Source organism: Pristiophorus japonicus, chromosome 13 (genome assembly GCF_044704955.1).
Source record: "Pristiophorus japonicus isolate sPriJap1 chromosome 13, sPriJap1.hap1, whole genome shotgun sequence".
NCBI lineage: Eukaryota > Metazoa > Chordata > Chondrichthyes > Pristiophoridae > Pristiophorus > Pristiophorus japonicus.
Genome location: NC_091989.1, coordinates 147,622,017 through 147,642,692, shown reverse-complemented (window position 1 = coordinate 147,642,692; position 20,676 = coordinate 147,622,017). Strand labels below are relative to the sequence as shown.

Sequence of the window (20,676 nt, the reverse complement as noted above, 5' to 3'; positions counted from 1 at the left end):
AGAGTGCCAGGTGAGATGTTTTGCCTTGTACCATATTTATTACAGCAAAAAAAAAAGTCTCTACATGTCCAGAAATCCATACATCTTTATTATATTTTAAAAAATGTACAGAAAGCCAGCGAATGACAGAAAAAGAAAATGTTGAAAGAGAAAGGAAAAAAAAAGAAAAATAAAAATAAGACCAAAGGCTAGAATTTGCATCCGGATCGCTAATTTACCACCAGTTTTGGACAAAAAAGTAAATTACAGCCCTGTACTGCCCGTTTCACCTCCAGATTATCGCTGCCGATAATTTCGGCCTATGATTACCGCTGGTGTTGCTGCAAATTGCCCGCCCACATTTGCCACCCAGAAATCGTTAAAATAACTTTTTAAAGACCCTTTACGACCCATTATCGCTCCGAACACAACCGCCCATTTTTAAAGTACTTACCTGACTTACCTGAGCGTTATGCATGATTAAGTATTGCCAGCTGGGATACAAACTTCATTCAAAGTAGAGATTACTAGGAACCTTTCACCATCATAACAGGCTGGCTGATCACTCCCATCTTATCCAATTTATTGTACATCACAAAGCCAGAAACTTTAAAAGAGCAGTCAACTGACACTAATCTGACCGTAAATGGTCACCAATACCAGGTTCCTTTTAAACTTGGGCACCATAGGTCAAAGGCCAGTAGCGAGACCACTCCGTTACGAGCGCCGAAACAACCTCTATCATTACCTCTCTCTCAATGTCGGCACTGGTCTAGTCTTTGGTCTTCTCCATCCTGAGGGGCGGCAGTCCCAACACGCTGACAAGGCAGGTTTGGATCAGATCAAATATGATATGTCCTTACTATACAGTACAAATGCACACGAGGCCCATGCTTGAGAGAAGGTCAATCTGTAACCAGCAACTTTTATTCCAGCACTGAAGTGATGAAGGTGGGTGGAGCTTCCCTTTTATACCTGAAAGACCAGGTTATGAGTGTCTCCCACAAGTTCACCACCTAATGGTCAATGTTTTCACAGTGTACAACTAGTCAGTTTATACATGAGTTACAATGACAGTTAAATACATGGCATCACCTCCCCCCAAAGTCTTATTGGGAATCACAGGTTAAGTCTCTGGTGGTTTACGCTCCCTTGTAGAGCACCCAAGTTGGGGCTCCAGTGGTTGGGCACTGGCCTGAGTGTCTGCTGTTTGTAGTGCCTCAGGCCTGTCCGGACTAGCCCACAGTGACGGGCTCTCCTCCAGTTGGCTCTGGTGTTCGGCCACCTGTGGAGGAGTGAACTCTACATCGTGTTCTTACTCTGCTTCTTCTATGGGGTTGCTGAACCTCCTTTTTGTTTGATCCACGTGTTTGCGGCAGATTTGTCCATTGGCAAGTTTAACTACCAGAATCCTATTCCCCTCTTTGGCAATCACAGTGCCTGCGAGCCATTTAGGCCTTGCAGCGTAGTTGAGAACAAAGACAGGGTCATTGACATCAATACATCGCGCCCTCACATTCCCGTCATGGCAGTCACATTGTGACTGGCGCCTGCTCTCAACAATTTCTTTCATGGTGGGGTGTATAAGGGATAACTTGGTTTTGAGCATCCTTTTCATTAGCAGCTCTGCGGGTGGGACCCGTGAGCGAGTGTGGTTGGGATCTAATGGCCAACGGGAGGCGTGATAAGCGGCTTTGTAGGGAACCCCTTGGATTCTGAGCATCCCGTTTGATTATTTGCATTGCTTGTTCCGCCTGGCCGTTTGAGGCCGGCTTGAACGGTGCCGTTCTGACATGGTTGATACCATTTCGTGCCATGAAGTGCTGGAATTCAATGTTTGTAAAGTACGGGCCATTGTCACTGACCAAGACGTCAGGTAGACCATTGCGGCAAACATTGCCTGTAGACTTTCTACCATGGCAGAGGATGTGCTTGAATTGAGAATGTCACACTCGATCCATTTGGAGTAGGCGTCTACTACAACCAAAAACATTTTCCCCATGGAAGGACCTGCATAGTCCACATGGATGAGTGACCATGGTTTGGCGGGCCAGGACCAGGGGCTAAGGGGAGCTTCCCTGGGCACATTGCCCAGCTGGGCACACGTGTTGCACCTGCGAACACAAAGTTCCAGGTCTGCATCTATCCCTGGCCACCAAACGTGTGACCTGGCAATTGCCTTCATCATGACAATGCCCGGGTGCTCATTGTGGAGTTCTCTGATGAACATCTCTCTGCTCATCTGGGGCATGATTACTCGGTTTCACCCATTGTAGGCAATCGACCTGAATTGAGAGTTCATCCTTGCGCCTGTGAAATGGTTTGAATTCCTCAGGGCATGCCCCGTATGTGGCTGCCCAGTCCCCATTCAGGACACATTTCTTGACTAAAGACAGTAGCGGGTCTCTATTTGTCCAGACTTTGATCTGACGGGTTGTCACGGGTGAGCCTTCGCTCTCGAAAGCTTACACAGCTATGACCATTTCAGCAGCATGCTCGGTTGCCCCCTCGGTGGTGGCTAGTGGGAGCCTGCTGAGTGCATCGGCGCAGTTTTCAGTGCCCAGTCTGTGCCAAATTGTATAGTCATAGGCGGCTAACGTGAGTGCCCACCTCTGTATGCGGGCCGATGCATTTGCATTTATGGCCTTGTTGTGGGCCAAAAGGGACGTTAGGGGTTTGTGATCTGTCTCCAGCTCAAATTTCCTGCTGAACAGGTACTGGTGCATTTTTTTTTATTTACAGTATATACACATGCAAGCGCTTCCTTTTCTACCATCCCGTAGCCCCGTTCTGCCTGGGACAGACTTCTGGAGGCATAAGCTACCGGCTGTAACTGACCCTTGGCATTAACATGCTGCAACACACCCGACCCCATAGGACGACGTGTCGCACGTTAAAACAAGTTTCTTACATGGGTCATATAGCGTTAACAGATTGTTGGAGCATAACAAATTTCCTGCTCGATCAAAAGCCCTTTCCTGGCTGTCCCCCAGATCCATTCACGACTTTTGCGTAAGAGCACATGTAGCGGCTCTAACAGCGTGCTCAATTTGGGAAGTTACCAAAATAGTTCAGGAGCCCCAGGAACGAACGCAGCTCCGTCGTGTTACGGGGTCCGAGTGCTCTCTGGATCGCTTCTGTTTTGGACGCAGTAGGCCTGATCCCACCTACTGCTACCCTCATCCCCAGGAATTCTACCTCTGGAGCTAGGAAGACGCACTTCACCTTTTTCAGTCACAGATCTACCCGATCCAGTCTATGTAGCACCTCTTCCAGGTTGCGGAGGTGTTCTTCAGTATCACAACCCGTAATGAGGATGTCGTCTTGAAAAACTACTGTCCTTGGAATCGACTTGGAGGCTTTCCATATTGCATTGAAAGATCGCGGTGGCCGAGCGAATCCCAAATGGACATCTGTTGTACTCAAACAACCCCTTGTGTGTCATGATGGTGGTCAGCTTCTTCGACTCACTCGGCAGCTCCTGGGTCATGTAAGCTGAGGTCAGGTCCAATTTTGAAAAAAGTTTGCCACCGGATAGCGTCACAAAGAGGTCCTCCGCTCTCGGTAGCGCCTACTTGTCTTGGAGTGACACCCAATTGATGGTGGCCTTGTAATCACCACATATCCTGACCGACCCATCCGCCTTGAGCACTGGCACAATCGGGCTCGCCCAGTCACTGAATTAGACGGGCGAGATGATGCCTTCCCTCAGCAGGCGGTCCAATTCGCCTTCTATCTTTTCCCGCATCACGAACGGCACCGCTCTGGCCTTATGGTGTACTGGCCTGGCGTCTGGGTTTATGTGAATCACTACCTTGGTCCCCATGAAAGTGCCAACGCCGGGCTGAAATGGTGAGTCAAATTTATCCAGGACCTGTGAGCATGATAGTCGCTCCACAGAAGAAATTGCACTGATATTGCCCCATTTCCAGTTCATGACAGCCAGCCAACTCCTCCCCAGTAGTGCGGGACCGTCTCCCGGAACAATCCAGAGTGGCAACCTGTTCTCCGAATCTTTGTGGGTCACAACTACCGTGGCACTGCCTAGAACCGGAATGATCTCCTTTGTATATGTCCGTAGCTGTGCATCAATCGGCAATAATTTTGGCCTCCTGGCCTTGGACGCCCACAATTTGTCAAACTGTTTGATACTCATCAGGGACTGGATGGCCCGTGTCGAGCTCCATTGATACTGGGATGCCATTGAGGAGCACTTTCATAATTATCGGTGGCATCCTGGTGTATGAATTGTATATGTCTCCACATGAACTCGCTGAACTTCAGCTTCCAGCGATTTCCCCCAGTGTCCATTTAGCTCCGTAGGGCTTACATCGTCCCCGTCCTCCTCGTACATCAACCTGGCTGCAGGCTTCCTGCACATACGCGCCAAGTGACCGCTGACGTTGCAATTTCTGCAGGTGTATTGCTGATACCTGCAAGCTCTGGCTGTGTGTTTGCCTCCACACCGCCAACATGAGCCGTTGTTGGAAACAAAAGGCCCATTACCAGTCAATCGTCTCTGACTGTGTCTAACTATTTTTAAGCACACCATTAACAGGTGTTGATGGCCCCATTGTCCCTTGCGATGGCGTGAATCGCCGATCAGCTAGCCATTGTCTCTGTTGAATTCCCCCTTTGGATTCAACTACATGCTCGGGCATGTCCGATTGCCACTGTCTGCCTGGGGAACTATGTGCCGCGTTAACAATGTTGACTCCCTGTCCATTTGCTGCATTTAAACCAAGATTTTTGTCAAACATCATTCTGGTCTCTTCCTCCCCTGAGATAAATGTCTGGGCCATCAAAGCCGCTGTTTCCAGGGTCAAGTCTTTGGTCTTAATCAGTTTCCTGAAAACCCCAGCGTGCCCGATGCCCTCAATAAAAGTCTCGCAGCATCTCCGCTCTGCATGCATTTGGGAACTTACATAGGCTCGCCAGTCGCCGGAGGTCTGCCACAAAGTCTGGAACACTTTGCCCTTCTCGCCGCCGGTGCGTGTAAAACCGGTGTCTCGCCATGTGCATGCTGCTCGCCGGTTTAAAGTGTTCCCCGATCAACTTACTGAGCTCTTCAAAAGTCTTGTCCGCCGGCTTCTCTGGCGCTAGAAGGTCCTTCATCAGGAAGTACGTGCTGGACCCACAAACCGTCAGGAGATGAGCCCTGCGTTTGTCGGCCGAATCCTGTCCCAGCCATTTTTTAGTGACGAAGTTTTGCTGTAGTCTCTCAATAAAGTCGTCCCAATTATCACCAACACAGTGCCTCTCGCCTGTGCTGCTAGTGGTCATGCTCGCGTGGTTTAAATCCCAGTTTCTTGTCGCCAATGATATGTCCTTACAGTACAAATACACACGAGGCCCATGCTTGAGAGAAGGTCACTCTGTGACCAGCAACTTTTATTCCAGCACTGAAGTGATGAAGGTGGGTGGAGCTTCCCCTTTTATACCTGAAGGTCCAGGTTAGGAGTGTCTCCCACAAGTTCACCACCTAGTGGTCAATGTTCTCAGTGTACAACTAGTCAGTTTATACATGGGTTACAATGACAGTTAAATACATGACAGAATATGTCTGCCTCGTTCAGAAGAGGATCCAGCTTCCTGTCGCCTAGGTGAAGGAGAACAGGTCGGACAACCCTCAGATAGGGAACATGACCCCTGACCCCCCGCCCACCCTCTCCCCAGGGGAACCTGACCTCCCGGGACCTGGTCGGGAGCGGGAGAGGCGCTCGCTCATTCTGAAGCCTCCATCTCCCGCGGGACTGGGGACTGTTTGAGCCCAGACAGTTAGGGTCAGCAGGTGGTCCCAGGGGTCAGGGAATGGGTGCGGCCTGGAGGGGGAGCCTCCCATTCCCTGAGTCGGAGGGGGAGCCTCCCAGTCCCTGACCTAGAGGGGGAGCCCCCCATTCCCTGACCCAGAGGGGGAGCCTCCCCCCATTCCCTGTTCCATGATTCGAAGATCAAGTTCCCTCTGCCACACAGAGTCCTGCGTAGCCAGCACAAGCCGCGCTTCACCACCAAGAGACCAAACACTTTCTTCTAAAATGAATTGATATACTGTTGGATCACCGAATCAGGCTCGGCTGCAATACACCCATAGAGCCAAGAGCTGGAAAGTGGTATTAGGCTGGATAGTTCTTGGTCGGCTGGCGTGGATATAATGGGCCAAAATGGCCTCCTTCCATGCTGTAAATTTGATTCTATGATTCATGATTCATAGTCAAAATATGCTAGGCTCAAAGAGATAGCCACTTGGGTGAGGTGCTGGAAGACTGCTGTGGATCAGAGCTCCAAGGAGAAGCAGTACTTCCAGAGAAGAAAAATAGGCTGCCACCCCTTTTCAATCTCACTATCAGGTGATATAACAGTCTGGGGAGATATCCCCCCCGCCCCCCCCTCTCCACCTTCCCAATAACTTATCTGTGGAAAAAAAATATTCTCCAAATAAAACATGAATAAAGAACGGGAGCAGATGTTGGAAGTGTCCATGAAATGCTTATTAAAGGACTGTCTCAATCTGACTGGCCAAAGATACAGCCACCAAAACAGCCAAATAAGGCACTGGAGAAGCTGATAATCCCAGTGGTCCCAGTTTCCAAGCTATTATTCAGCGTCAATCCTAGGAGAGGAATTTGCCAAAGAGCAGTGGAGCAGCTAAAGAAGCTGTATCAGACAAGGATGGAAAGGCTTCAGATTTTCAGTTCCAATTCACAAAGGAGTGAAAAGTAAGGGTTGCAGGGATCAGCTGAAAAGATACAGGGAATGATGTGAGGAAGCCACGTGAACCAGCATGACAGGCCTACCACAGATAAGGGAAAATTGCTGAGAGAAAGTCTCAGGAACACCAAGAAAGGTGGTCTTAAAGCAATTGAAAGGCAATGAAAGGTTTTCCTTTAAATGTTGTTCAGGGTAGACTTTCTCAGTGAATAAGGTATTTGACTAGAAGATTGTCAGGAAAGGATGAACAGGCTGGGTCTGTTTTCTCTTGAAAAGAGAAGACTGAGGGGTGACCCAATAGAGGTTTCTAAAATTATGAAAGGTTTTCTATCAAAACCTTTCATATCAATGGGAAGCTAAAGCAACAAACACATCAAGATTTGCTTGTATTTTAAAGCGAGGGAGGTTTTCCCACTAACTCATAATCTTACTGAGGTATATTTGGTTAGTGCTTCACAGAATTTATGGGATCCGAGTACACCTCTCTTTATATTTTCCCCTTCCCAGAAGTGAGTGGGCCACAGTACAAGAATGGTTTAGTTGAATAAAATTTTATATAAAACTTTAATTTGTCTTAAACTTTAATATAATAAAACAATTGTTCTGAATGAAAATTGACGAAAAAAACATGAACAAACAGCAACATCAACAACAGTATAACATTCAAAACATCCCTGCACCCTCCCATAATTCTACCTGCAGCCACCTTTCCCAAGTCTTTCCTCCCCAATCCCCCTGACCCCCTCCTCCCGCTATCAATACCCCTGGCCCTGCGCACGTCGGGACCAGTTTATCATGCACCAGCAGAGCAACTTGAGCGTGACTGCTGGGGGGGGAGGGGGGGAAAGACGACAATGGCAGCACTATATTTGGGGGTTCTGGAGAAGATGGAAGTGCTTAGGACCCATCTTCAAAGTCAGAAGAAACTGGCTCCTCCCGACGATCAGGTGCTGTCACCATTGGTGGTATGGCACCTTGGGGTGCAGTGCCATATCCCACGATCGTCAATTGCCACATAGCATTGGCAGTCCGGGTGTTCTCCCTCACTGCAGTAATCAGTTCCACCATGTCCTCCAATTGACGGGCTGCTAAAGCCACGATGTTTTCAGACTACCCAGCAATGGCCTGGAGGAGCTCGCAAATCAAGTCGATGCTCATCATGGACATTCCCACCATGTCCAGGCTAGCAGCTGCCTGTCACGCAGCGTTCCCACTTTGGCGGATCAGCCACCGCAGATTCACCATGTGAGTCGGTGTGCGCCGTTGCATTCCGCTTGCTCCCGCTTCCTCAGGCCGGAATCCAACAGGACGAGGAACCGGTGGCTGCAGTTGGAAAGGACCCTTGAAGTCCCGCCACCCCTCCCTCCTCCTGCGCCGCCACCATTACAATGCTTTGAGGAGTGTTCTCCCTCCAGCTCCATCTCCTCCACCACCATCTCTTCATTTGGTCTTCCCTGCAATGACCCCTCTCTGGGAGGAGCAGGCGGCTCCACCTGTGCAACTGTAAAAACATAACATTAATGGTTGGCGACAGGGGAGGGGAGGGATCAGAGATATCAGAGCAATTCACTTTGCACAGGCGTATGTGGAGAACAAACATTTGTTACAGAGAATTGTTACCTGAAACTATCATAAGCAAAGTATAGAGAAAGTACCTAACATAAAAAAACTTCAGTCCCAAACGGTTTGGTTTCCAAGAGGCAGAGTGTGATCAACCAAGAAATCATATCACAACTAACATTTCTTGCTCCCAGCATTACACAACATTCTACATTATATTGCCATAAGATTGAATTACATGACCACAGTACAGTCCAGGGATTATGCAGACTTATCCTCTGGGAGAATTGGTTCGGCACCAACACACGTGGTGGTGCGATCATATGCCCCCGTCAGGGCTGCAGCGTGTTCCTCGGGGTCTGTCAGAGGAATAGTCTCCGAAGGACCACCTCCCGTTTTGCGGAGCTCCGCCCTATTGCCGGCTAGTTTTTTCTGCAAAGGTAACAAAAAAAATGTGAACTAATTTAACAGTTACTAATATGGAACAAACACACACACACACACACACATAGGTACACATCCCCAATTAACCATCCCCCAGTCTTTTTGTCAACGAGTGCACGATTTAAGTTTTGTTAGCACGCAAGTGTTGCATGATGAACACATGAAAATACAGAGGACTAACACAATGAGATCGATGATGGGAAATAAAAATGACACCAAGCTTTACAACATAATAAAACGTGGCACTATTTAAGAGTAAATCATCAATGCATGATAAAAGTTAGTACTTACTCTCGCAGATCCAACAATGTAATTCCACTGTTGCACTAGTTCGGCCCCCGCATCATGGGCGTGGTGGAGGACACTGCCTCAGCGATCTCTTGCCATAGCCACGGATACACAAACGGTGATGGTTTCCCTCGTCCACCCCGTGTTAACTGATTCCAGCGGGCCTCCACTTCGTCCACCAATAATTCCTGGGCTTCCTGAGAAACGAGTGGCCCACTTCCTCCCACCCAACTCCCTCTCCGCTTCCATGGCTTGATGTTCCATTTTCTTGATATTTATGAATTTAATTAATTATTTATTATTATTATTACGATTATTTTAAGATTATAATTATTACTAGTTATATTATATTATTTCATATTATGACATAATAGTTAATATACTGAATATAATTAATGTACTCCTCAAAAATCCTTTCATAGCTCCTCTTTCACTGACTTCAACCAACCTCTGCAGCTTCAAAATGTCCAGTGCTATCCTAGTCTTCTCTGCGCAGATGCAGGGTCACCCTTGATCCCAAAATCGCGGGAGAATGACTGCGCATGCGCAGTTTTCCGGCTGTTTGTGCAGTTGTTCTGCTCGCCGAGTTTTCGCCCGTTTACACTGCCCGCTATCGCTCGGATTCGCCAGGAGCGCGGACCAGCGGTATTCCAGCGGTTCAAAAGATGCAACCGCCGGAATACCTCTCAGGATCCGGCGCCAGTGATCGGAGGTAAATTTCTAGCCTCAAGAAGAAAAAGAATGAACTTGCATAGCATTTACAGTACAGTATCAGGCCATTCGGCCGAACTGGTCTATGCTAGCGTTTATGCTCCAGAAGCACCTCCTGCCACCCTACTAAATTTAACCCTGTCAGCATATCCTTCTGTTCCTTTCTTTCTTACGTACTTATCTAGCTTCCCCTTAACTTGGGTATAAAATATAAATTATACTTCAGTATTTTCTGTTTTTGAGTAAATTGCACTTAAAAAGCTCCTTTCATGTCCTCAGGATGTCCGAAAGCACTTCAGTCGATGAACTGCATTTGAAATGTTGTCATCGTTATGTAGGCCAACATGGAAGCCAATGTGTGCGCATAGCATAGTCTCACAAACAGCAATAAAGATAAATGGTCAGTTAATCTGTTTTGGTGGTGCTGGTTGAAGGATAAATGTTGGCCAAGAGACCAGGAGAACTTACCTGCTCCTCTTCAAAGTGTGCCATGGGATCCTTTAGAGCCACCAATACCTTAATTTAAAATATACAAAAGAAAGATAATGGTCGGGATTTTGCGGTCAGTGGCAAATGGATGGCGCTCGCCGCTGACCTTGAAATCAAGCTGCCCACAAAGATTTAGCGAGCTCTTGAGTGGCGATTTCCCCAAATCCGACAAGAATTTAAATCTGGTGTCATCTATAAGAGATCTGTGGTATCCAGCAACAGTGAAGTCATCAACAGGCTGATCAGCCAATCAGGTTGATGAATTCACAGTGAGCAAACCAGGAAGTAAAAAGCATGGATTATAATTCACTCTTTAATCATTTTACAGAGAGCAAAATAAAAATTGGGACATAACACATGGGATTAAAGTAGAAGCTAAATTATCAAACTTAAATAAAATTATTTTAAAAATCATGTTCTTAATGACTCATCAGATCATTCACCTACCATATATTCTAAGCCTTGATTTGTATCATTAAAATTTGTATTTAATAAATACAAAATATAGTATTTCCTTTAACATCATACATATTCAACATTTATGAAAGTGGCATAAAGAATATTTTTGGAATTTAAAATTGAACTAGTAAGCAGCAAAAATATATTTGCAAATTGAGGCAGGAGAAGCATGCATTCTTTTTGTCATGCCAATTACACATAAGTGGCTCAACACAATTTACATCGCTGCAGTGAGTCTAAATTGAAATAGTTGTCAGAACGCTTGTGGCACTTTACTGCACCAAAACAGGATTCCATCCCATCAACAGAAGCATAAATTTAATTTTAACTCGCAAACTCCCAAAAAGATGAATACACATCTCAACCATAACTACCTACTTTAAACACATGATCCACATCCTCAGCGCAATTCGTAAAGATTACAGTCTTTTGTAAAATCTCAGAGGTGAAGTCCAACATGGTCAACAACAATGTTGTTTTCTCACAGTCCAGACAAAGCTGCACGACCTAATAATGGAATAAATGTTATCAAGAAATTCTTATTGCAAAAATAATTCTCAAAAATATTCTGCTGTTGGATTACACTACTAATAGAACACAAAATAATATAAATAACACCTCTTTCTCCTACACCATCACCAAAAATGCAACAGAACAACACCTGCATAAAGTGCAAAAGTATCAAGCATATACTTATGAGGAAAAAAAGGTCAGCTTTTAAATAGTCTCACCTTCACTGTGCATTATGTCAGACTACAGGCAAACTTTGGGTAGCAGATTGATAATGTCACTAACCCATCACCTTTCTCAAGCCCTGCAGTATCTTTCTACTACTCTCAATGGAAAGGAGAGCATTTCTTTGATTTGACCAAGTTACTACTGTTGGTTATGCTTCCTGATCAAAAGAGTCATCGATTTATTTAACATGGCAATCCAAAATTAATCCAATTTCTTATGGCTCCAAGGAAGTAGCCATACCATTCAAAAGGTGAGGAATGACAAAATTACATTTCAAAGTGGAATATCAAACCATGAAAAAAAGCTTTCAGACTCCAGTAACGTATGCTTGAAATGTGAAACTAGCATCAGGCTTAATACAGCTGTTAAATGTAAATAAATCTTATAGAGCAATAAACCAAATAGTGACAATCGCAGGATCCAGCATGAGATTATCACAGTATTGATCATTCTGAAACAGGGGAGGAAAGAGTATCCCTTCTCCCTCTGCACATACCCAGGTTTGGAACTGCATCCTTGTGAGATCATTCAGGAAACCTCTACCTGACTGAAACCCAGAGCAAGCCTTAAATGGAAGTAAACATCATTCATTTTAAATACAGGTCATCCAGACATTTACAATAGTTCTGGAAAACCATTACAAGATACAAAATTGGACGGATAGAAGAGGCTCTATTTCAAGTCATGGACCTGGGCCTAACTGGGAAGATGCTTCAACATAATTATTATAGAATGTTAATAATGGGCGAAACAATCCTCAATTTCAGAAACATACTCTAAATCAAGCTTTTTAACCCTGATCAACAAGAGTTTGCAATGAGCAATCTAGTTAAGCAACAAACTCCATTTTAACTACTGGCTCAACTGGGGGAGAGGTAATCAGTGAGTTATAGGATCTTAGAGGTGCCCAATACTTTTTATCAAATTGGACTGTTAAAAACAGAATTCAATTTGTCTTTCAACACACACCGAAGGGCCTCAAGACCTCAATTGGCAGAGGACATCTTTTTAAACAAATGTTCAGTAACCTGCGTAAAGGGCCAAGGCCCATAATGCAAAACACCAAAAAGGAAAGGAGAAAGCAATGTAAAGTGAAGTAGTAGCGCTTAGGTGATAGTCTGTAGTTTGTAATAGGAAGGGAAGCCTCAAGGAGTTGAGCAATTCCAGTTTTGAGGTCCTGGGAAAGGAGGAGACTCTCAGTTCAGGGAGAATTAAGCACCAAGAAAAAATAAACGGGGGAGGGGGGGGGGGGGGGGGGAAGGGGGTAAAACCGGCGAAAGGATAATCAGGCAGGGTATATAATATATGAGTTTTTATGCCACCACCAAAGTTGTAAGTTCCACCCATTGTGTTTGTATAATTATGGTAGAAAAGAGTGGAAAGGGGGTTGGATAGTGCTTCAGTTTGCTTTTTCTTCGTTGAAGGATTGGCTTGATTAAGAGATTGTGTAATTGGACAAATGATTATGATCTCAGAAAATACTGGGGATGAGAAAAATAGTTGCTTTGACAATAAGCTGAAAGCAAGAATACAGATAAGATCAAGCTTGTATGGGGGTCAACATACTTAGAAGAGTTGAGACACGATGACAGGTACATACCAAGCTCCTATTAAGTGAGAAATGAAGGCAAGAATTAATATTACATGTTCTATAAAGATAGAAGAGCATCAAAAAAAGTCAACCTAATTTTTCCAATGTTTCTTCAATGTATTGGCGTACACAATATTGTAGTCTACTATAATAATGACTTAAAAACAAAGATTAAATTTTTAAAATGATGGGCTCAATTTTCCCCACTTAACTGCGCCGTTTTTTGTTAAAGAGTATCTTAAAATCTCCAAGTTTCCCCAAAGTTTCTGCGTCAGTGTAATTCAGTTAGGTATGATTTTTTTAGGTTGTTTTTTTTTAGGATGTGGGCGTAACCTGATGTCTGCGCCAGTTTTCCCACAATTGAGCAAGTTTGGCCAACTTATATTTTTCCTAGGATGGCGTTTGTGACCACTCCCAAAAAGCCTTCTGGGCACAAGAAAAAGCAGCACACATTAAAAAGGTCAGCGCAGAACGACGCCATTGCTTTTAGGTGAAGTTTTGGAAGGAGTCAAGAAGGCAAAAAATATGCACCATGAAGCTTAATTTTTTCAAAATCAGAAAGGAGAAAATGGAAGTCTAATGCAATTCTTTTAAGTTTTGATATTTTTCAAAGTACCACGCCACCACCGAATGTCTCCTCACTGGGCTCGAGGGTCGAAGCGTCAGCCGGCAGAATCGCTCCCTCGCCCGGACACAGGGGCTCAGCTGGAAGCCGAACTGAACTGCCAGCCACTTATACAAGGGATGAGAACCCTTAGGTTATATAGCAGCTTCAAATAAGCCCGAGCGAGGGAGCGATTCTGCCGGCCGACGCTCCAACCCTCGAGCCCGGTTAGGAGATGTTCGGATGCGGCCTGGTACTTCTGAAAAACGTCAAAAATTAAACAATTCCATTAGATTTCGTTGCTTCACTGAATGCCTAGCTTCCCATTCTAAGCAAGCCTATTGCGCATGCGCAGACCAGGGGTGTGGTCAATACTCGGGCGTCCACCTTGGGAGAGAGAGGAAAGGTGTGAGTGCTTTGTCCTGCTGTTTTGAGCTTCTTGCAAAGCTACAACTAAATTATGGGGGCAATATTGACAGTGCCTTACCTCGTGCAAGCCTTCCACATGATTGTGCTGCGGAGAAGATTGATTAGGCATCATCACTTGAGGAACTTCAGAGTACGTAGGATGATGGGCAGGAGGACTTATCCACATCGGATATATCTAGACAGGTGTTCATACTTGCACCTGGGTGATGCAGACTGTGAGAAGGCTGCGTTTCCGCAAAGAAGTTGTAACCGAGATCTGAGAGTTAATAAAAGCAGACCTGCACCCTAGAAGCGTCAGGAGGACTGCTTTGTCAGTTGAAGGAAAGGTTACAGGATCATTCCAGGCCACAACTGGGGATGTGTGCGCCATTTCGCAACATGCAACACATATCTGGATTTGGCAGGTGACTGCTGCACTATATGCCCGAAGGAATGACTACATAAAGTTCCCCATGTCCGCCCAGGCAATGTGTGACAGGGCTGTGAGCTTCTCCAGGATTGCTGGCTTCCCAAAGGTACAGGGCTGCATTGATTGTACTCACATTGCCGTGCGAGCACCTTTAGAGGATTCCAAGATGTACAGGAACAGAAAAGGCTTCCACTTTGTGAATGTGCAGCTCGTCTGTGGTGAAATGCATCGCAACATGGCAGTTGATGCGATATACCCTGGGAGCACCCATGATGTGTTCATCCTACGCGAGAGCCATGTTTCACCAGCAGCCAGAAGGGCAGAGCTGGCTGCTGGGGGACAAAGGGTACGGCCTCGCCACCTGGCTCATGACGACCCTACGCGTAACCCAGACAGAAGCTGACTGGGAATACAACATGTCACACATTGCCACGCGCAGCATAACAGAGAGGACCATTGGCATCTTGAAGCAATGTTTCCGAAGCCTGGACCATTCCAGAGGCTACTTGCAATACTCCCCTGAGATTGTCGGTCAGTTCACTGTTGTCTGCTGCATGCTGCACAACTTAGCCATCATGAGGCAGCAGCAGCTGGTAGTAGAAGACCTACCCGAGGTGAAAGTGGCTGATGATGAGGAGGAAGATGCCGATGACGAGGAAGCTATGCAACTACCTGAAACTGGAGCACGATGGCAGAGGAGGGCGGGCCGTCGTGCCCCTTTAACAATTGCTCGAGCCTTGCGCCAATAGCTCATCAGTGAACGCTTTGCTGCCTGAAGGCTCAGCGGCAACTATTCCACATGGACTATGTTTACTGTTTGGACCTGTTCCATAATGTTGTGTTGTGTTAATGGAACAAATAATGTAAAATGATTCAGTTATAATTTAAAATATATTTTATTCAAAAGTTTAATAGTTGTTTGTACTTAACTTAACTTTAATAAAAATATTCTTGTATCAAACTTTAAAGTTTTCAGCTAAGATCACTTACAAACTTTTAAACTTGTAAATTTACATCACTTAAAAAAGCTTGTAATTTGACAACAGTTACAACAGTAACAATAACAGCAGCAAAGAAAGGTAGCACCCATCTCTCCTCCACCTTATTCTAAGACCGCGTGCTGCGCTTGGTCTTGGTGACTCCACCCCTACCCGCAGGTAGTGGCGCAGCATTTCTTGGGTTGGTACGAAGTTTATTCTTTCGAGCATCTCGGGTAATTCGCACTTCTTGATGGGGGATGTGTGGGCAGGCGGTAATGTGGAACGCCCAGCTTGGGCTTCTTCAGAGATTGGTTAGGGGATTGGAGTGCGAGTGGCAGTGATTCAGTCAATGGCCGCGGGGTCTGGGCGTGTACCCTTATTGCAGCAGCTATCTCCGATATTCTCTCCCTCATGTGTCCAGACAGCGTCTCAACTGCCTGCAACATTCCCTCCCTCATGTGCTCGGTGAGTGTTCCCATTTCTCGCGAGTGTTGTTATTTCTCCCGACAGTCCCGATACCTCATCACCCACACCATATCGTGTAAGGTCAATGCTCCCCCCACTCATTGCGATCAACTGAACCACATCTGTTACATCTTGTGCCTCAGGAGAGCACTGTCGAGCTCTCCTTTGCTTCCTCACCCTGGGTGTGGCTCGCTGCATTCCACTGGGACCCGCAGCCTCGGATGGTGGGGCTCTGGGTGAGGCTCGCTGCATCCCACTGGAACCCGGAGCCTCGGACTGTGTGAAACCAACACTCATACCACTCAGGAAAGTGGCTGGCACCTCAATGGGCAGCACCAGTACCCTCCTCCAGAGTGAGTTCAACAGTGGGGGCTTCATCTCATCCTCCCGCTCCCCCTCACTCCCATGCTCTTGGTCTGGAAGGTCGGATTGGAAGATATTCTCCTCTTCAAGCTCATCCGTGTCTGAATCATCTTCTGCATCGTCTGCAAAATATAACAGAACAGACTAAGGGTTAGCAGCAGAGGAGGGGCCAGGGTGGCATGAGTAGGATCACACAGTGCAGGCATCAGGGTCAGGCTCATTTGAAGAACCACGGTGAATGATAGCACATTGCATCAACCGAAGCGAAGCTGAGAGACATCCCCATGAACCGAAGCATGGTTAGCCCGCGCAGTACTTAACATTTAGCAAAGCCAGACTGTGGAATTGCAGGACTTTCCCTCTCCCTTAAGTGTGGGCCCAGCTTGTGCAGTAGTGGTTGCTTTTCTCCAGGCAGGGCCCATCAAAGCAGCAACCCTGTCTTCCAAGGGTGTCAGTGAGTGCAGATTTGCTGGGCCACCTCCTGTTCAGAGTGCTCGCTGTTTCATTGTGCGCCACCTTCCTCTGCAAAGATGAAAATATAATATGTTAGAGAGGGTGGCTTTCTACTGGGTGGGACATATACTGATGGTATGATTTACAATTGCAATTCCAGTGAATAAATGAAAATATTACTTACACTAACTACTTGATCAAGGTCCTGCCACTTCTTTTTGCACTGGCCTCTGGATCTCAGGGTAGTCACCATTGCACAGTAATCTTGTGCAAGTTGGTTCCAGCACTTCTGCATTTCTTTGAGTGAAACTTTTATTTGATCTCTGCTGGTGTCCAGCTCGTGCCATCTGGCCTCAATTACAGCAAATAGTGCCTCCACTTCGTCTTGAGAAATTCTTGGCCCTCGAGCCGCGTTGCATATTACAGCTCCGATTTTTTCCACTCAAAATTAACACACTCACACAGCACTCAAAGTTTTCACACTCAACTGGCTCTTTAAAAATGGCTGAATGCAGACCGGGAGATGTACTGGGCATGCATGCCCATAGCAGACAAGTAAAAAAAACGTCATTTTTCTTTCCACGCATGCGCAGAAGGGGGGAGCATCCTTTTTTCACCGCAAACATTAGGCTCCACCCCCCGAAGCCAAAGGACAGGCTGCACGGCGCCAATTAAAAAAATTAGAACGGGGAAACTTTCAAATTATTTTTTTTGGAGTAGCGTAACTCTTGAAATACACCAAAAAACGCCACTGGGGAAAATTGAGCCCCTAAATTCTCATTTAACTAAAGTCAGGTGAAAACAGCATTAAAATCAAACCATCTCAGACCTACTCATGTTTCACTAGTACAAACCTGATGCACATTTCCATATATCGCAGCTTCTTCCATGGCTGTTATAACAACATAAGGATCACTTTGATTTTCTTTTACTAAACTATCCATGTGCTTCGTCCAATGCTTTCCAACAGCTATGAGCTGTTGTGGGGTCGACCGTCTCTCTGGAACATTAGTAGCTTCCCTGAAGCATTTCAAGATGGTCGTCATCTATGTTTAAAATACATTACGCTTAGGTTTCTATTATGAATCTGGAAAATTATTTTTCCATAATCTACATGTTTATATTCACAATGAAACTGCACATTGCCAATAGCCATCAAGCAACATGAAGCCCAAAGCAAAATTAACAATTCCAAATTGTGACACATTACTAACAACTAACATTGCACATGCACTAGAGAGAAACTAAATTAATGTTCCTTCTGTAAAAATATAGAAGTTTCACCAATGGTACAAAGCTTGGGTAAGTCCCTTGTTGGGATAGTGGATAGGAGGAAAGTGGTACAAATAGGTAATGCAAGAGAATAGGTACAAGCAAGGATTTAGAGCCTACTTTCTTCAGTACTGGCATCCTTATCTCCATCGCATTTGCCATTAAGGCCACTGCATGTGGCTAACTGAGCTTCACCATTGACTTCTGCTATCCCCGGTAAAACTCTCCCCACATCTAGTTCTATAACTAGATATGATTATCGGAGAAAAAGATTTTGTATACTGGATGCGGTTTATGGAGAAGCCAATTTTTGCTCATAAACCCCTAAAGCATGGAGATGTCAACCACTAACAATTAATTGCCACATTTGGGATTGAGATGACAACTTTTGAAACCATGCTAAAATTTAAACAGATATTTGTTGAAGTAGATCGTCACAAAAGTACTGTTTACCATTGCGACCCCCTCCCAAAGGAACAGCAGGCCATTCAGCCCACTCCACCATTCAATTATCTCAACTCCATTTATCCACTTTGCTCCATATCCCTTGATACCCTTACCTAACAAAATTCTATCAAACTTAGTCTAGAAAAAGTCAATTGACCCAGCATCCTTTTGAGGGGGGGGGGGGAAAAGAGCTTCAGATTTCCACTACACTGTGAAAAAATGCTTTCTGATTTCACTCCTAAACGGCCTAGTTCTAATCTTAGGATTATGCTCCCCTTGGTCTGGATTCCTCCATCGGAGGAAATAGTTTTACCGCATCTTCCATATCAAATCTTTATATCATTTTAAATAGCTCAATTAGTCACTCCTCAATCTTCTGAAATCTATGGAATACAAACCAAGGTTATGCAACTATCTTTCCTGAGGTTTGACACACAAAACTGAACACAGTACTCCATGGGTTTGCCCACTCACTTAGACTGTCTATGTACCTTTTATAACTTCCTGCTCCCATTTACATTTCTATCCGTTAGAACTACTCCCCAGGATTTTGAGGGATGCCTGGCAGATTTGCATAACTGTTGCTGCCATCACCAAGAAGCTGCACTTCTTCCTACTGAAGAACAGGAACAAAAAGCCTGCTCTCTATTTTATCCTCAAGTTGCCCAATGAACACAACTTCAATAGTGAAGCTCAGTTAGCCAAATGCAGTGGCCTTGATGGCAAATGCGATGTAGGCAAGGATGCCAATACTGAAGATAGTAGGCTCCAAATCCTTCGTCTGGCATTACTATACTGGTACAAGATTGTAGAGTTGCAAAATATTGTCCGTCTCACAAGATGTGAAGTGTGACAGTTCAGAGATATGCCAGAGGATGTGGTCAAGATCATAGTACAATTCTGAATTGTAGGATAAGATGAAACAACCTTCTATGTTGGAACACACACCAGCCCAAAATATCTCTATTCAGAAATAAAGTGTTATTGATCGGAAATGAATGGACATGATCCCTACTTCCGAAAAGCTTAATCAGATTGTAAACCTAGTGGCTGTGTTGCAATCAAATTGAATGTAGAGGTTTCTCATGACTAATGAAATGAAGTTATACAAAAGCAAAATACTGCAGGTGCTGGAAGTCTGAAATAAAAACTGAAAATACTGCAAATACTCAGATGATCAGGTAACATCTGTGGAGAGAGAAACAAAGTTAACGTTTCAGGTTGCTGACCTTTCATCAGAACGTTCGGACGATAGGTCATCGATCTGAAACGTTAACTCAGTTTCTCTCTCCACAAATGCTGCCTGACATGCTGAGTATTTCCAGTATTTTCTGTTTTCATCTAGTCAGTTACTTCGATGCCCTGAATATACTTATTGGAAAATCACTTGCTTCGGTCGTAAGAAAAGGATAAAGGAGCTCAAGTCTGATTTAATAACTGAAGTGACCCACACTCTTACCTGTAGGATCCAAAAACTGCATCATTAAACAATGTCACAGCAAAAATATTTTTATCATAGAAATTAGAAATTTACAGCACAGGAGGCCACCATTTCGGCCCATCGTGTCCATGCCGGCCAAGAGTGAATAGTCCTTCCTATCTAGGCTCCTCATAATTTTATACACCTCAATTAAATCTCCCCTCAGCCTCCTCTGTTCCAAGGAAAACAAACCCAGCCTATCCAATCTTTCCTGATAGCTAAAATTCGCCAGTCCTGGCAACATCCTCATAAATCTCCTCTGTATTCTCTCCATTGCAATCACATCCTTCCTGTAATGTGGTATCCAATAATGATCCTCAGCAATCCACAAGAATACAAGAAATAGGAGCAGGAGTAAGCCATTTGATGCCTCGAGCCTGCTCCAGCATTTAATAAGATCATGGCTGATCTGATCATGGACTCAGCTCCATTTCCCTGCCCGCTCCCCATAACCCTTTACTCCCTTATCATTCAAAAATCTGTCTATCCCTGCCTTAAATATATTCAATGACCCAGCCTCCACAGCTCTCTGGGGCAGAGAATTCCACAGATTTACAACCTTCAGAGAAGAAATTCCTTCTCATCTCAGTTTTAAATGAGCGGTCCCTTACTGAGACTATGCCCCCTAGTTTTAGTTTCCCCCATGAGTGGAAATATCCTCTCTGCATCCATCTTGTCCAGCCCTCATTATCTTATATGTTTTGATAAGATCACCTCTCATTCTTCTGAACGCCAATGAGTACAGGCCCAACCTACTCAAGCGATCTTGATAAGTCAACCCCCTCATCTTCAGAATCAACCTAGTGA

General features: G+C 45.1%; 1 protein-coding gene across 6 annotated transcripts in view; it reads right to left on the bottom strand.

Annotated features, from left to right (window-relative positions):
* Window positions 1-20,676, bottom strand: part of tdrd12 (tudor domain containing 12) — a 212,313-nt gene that overhangs the window by 114,446 nt on the left and 77,191 nt on the right. For all 6 annotated transcript variants that reach the window (XR_011596358.1, XR_011596357.1, XR_011596359.1 and 3 more), the window contains exons 16-17: window positions 17,525-17,716; window positions 11,017-11,145 (exon numbers count right to left, since the gene is read on the bottom strand). Coding sequence is in view for 3 of the 6 variants with exons in the window: in XM_070898098.1 (XP_070754199.1) it covers window positions 11,017-11,145; window positions 17,525-17,716 (321 nt within the window). In the remaining 3 variants the exon portion in view is untranslated. The remainder of the gene's footprint in view (window positions 1-11,016; window positions 11,146-17,524; window positions 17,717-20,676) is intronic.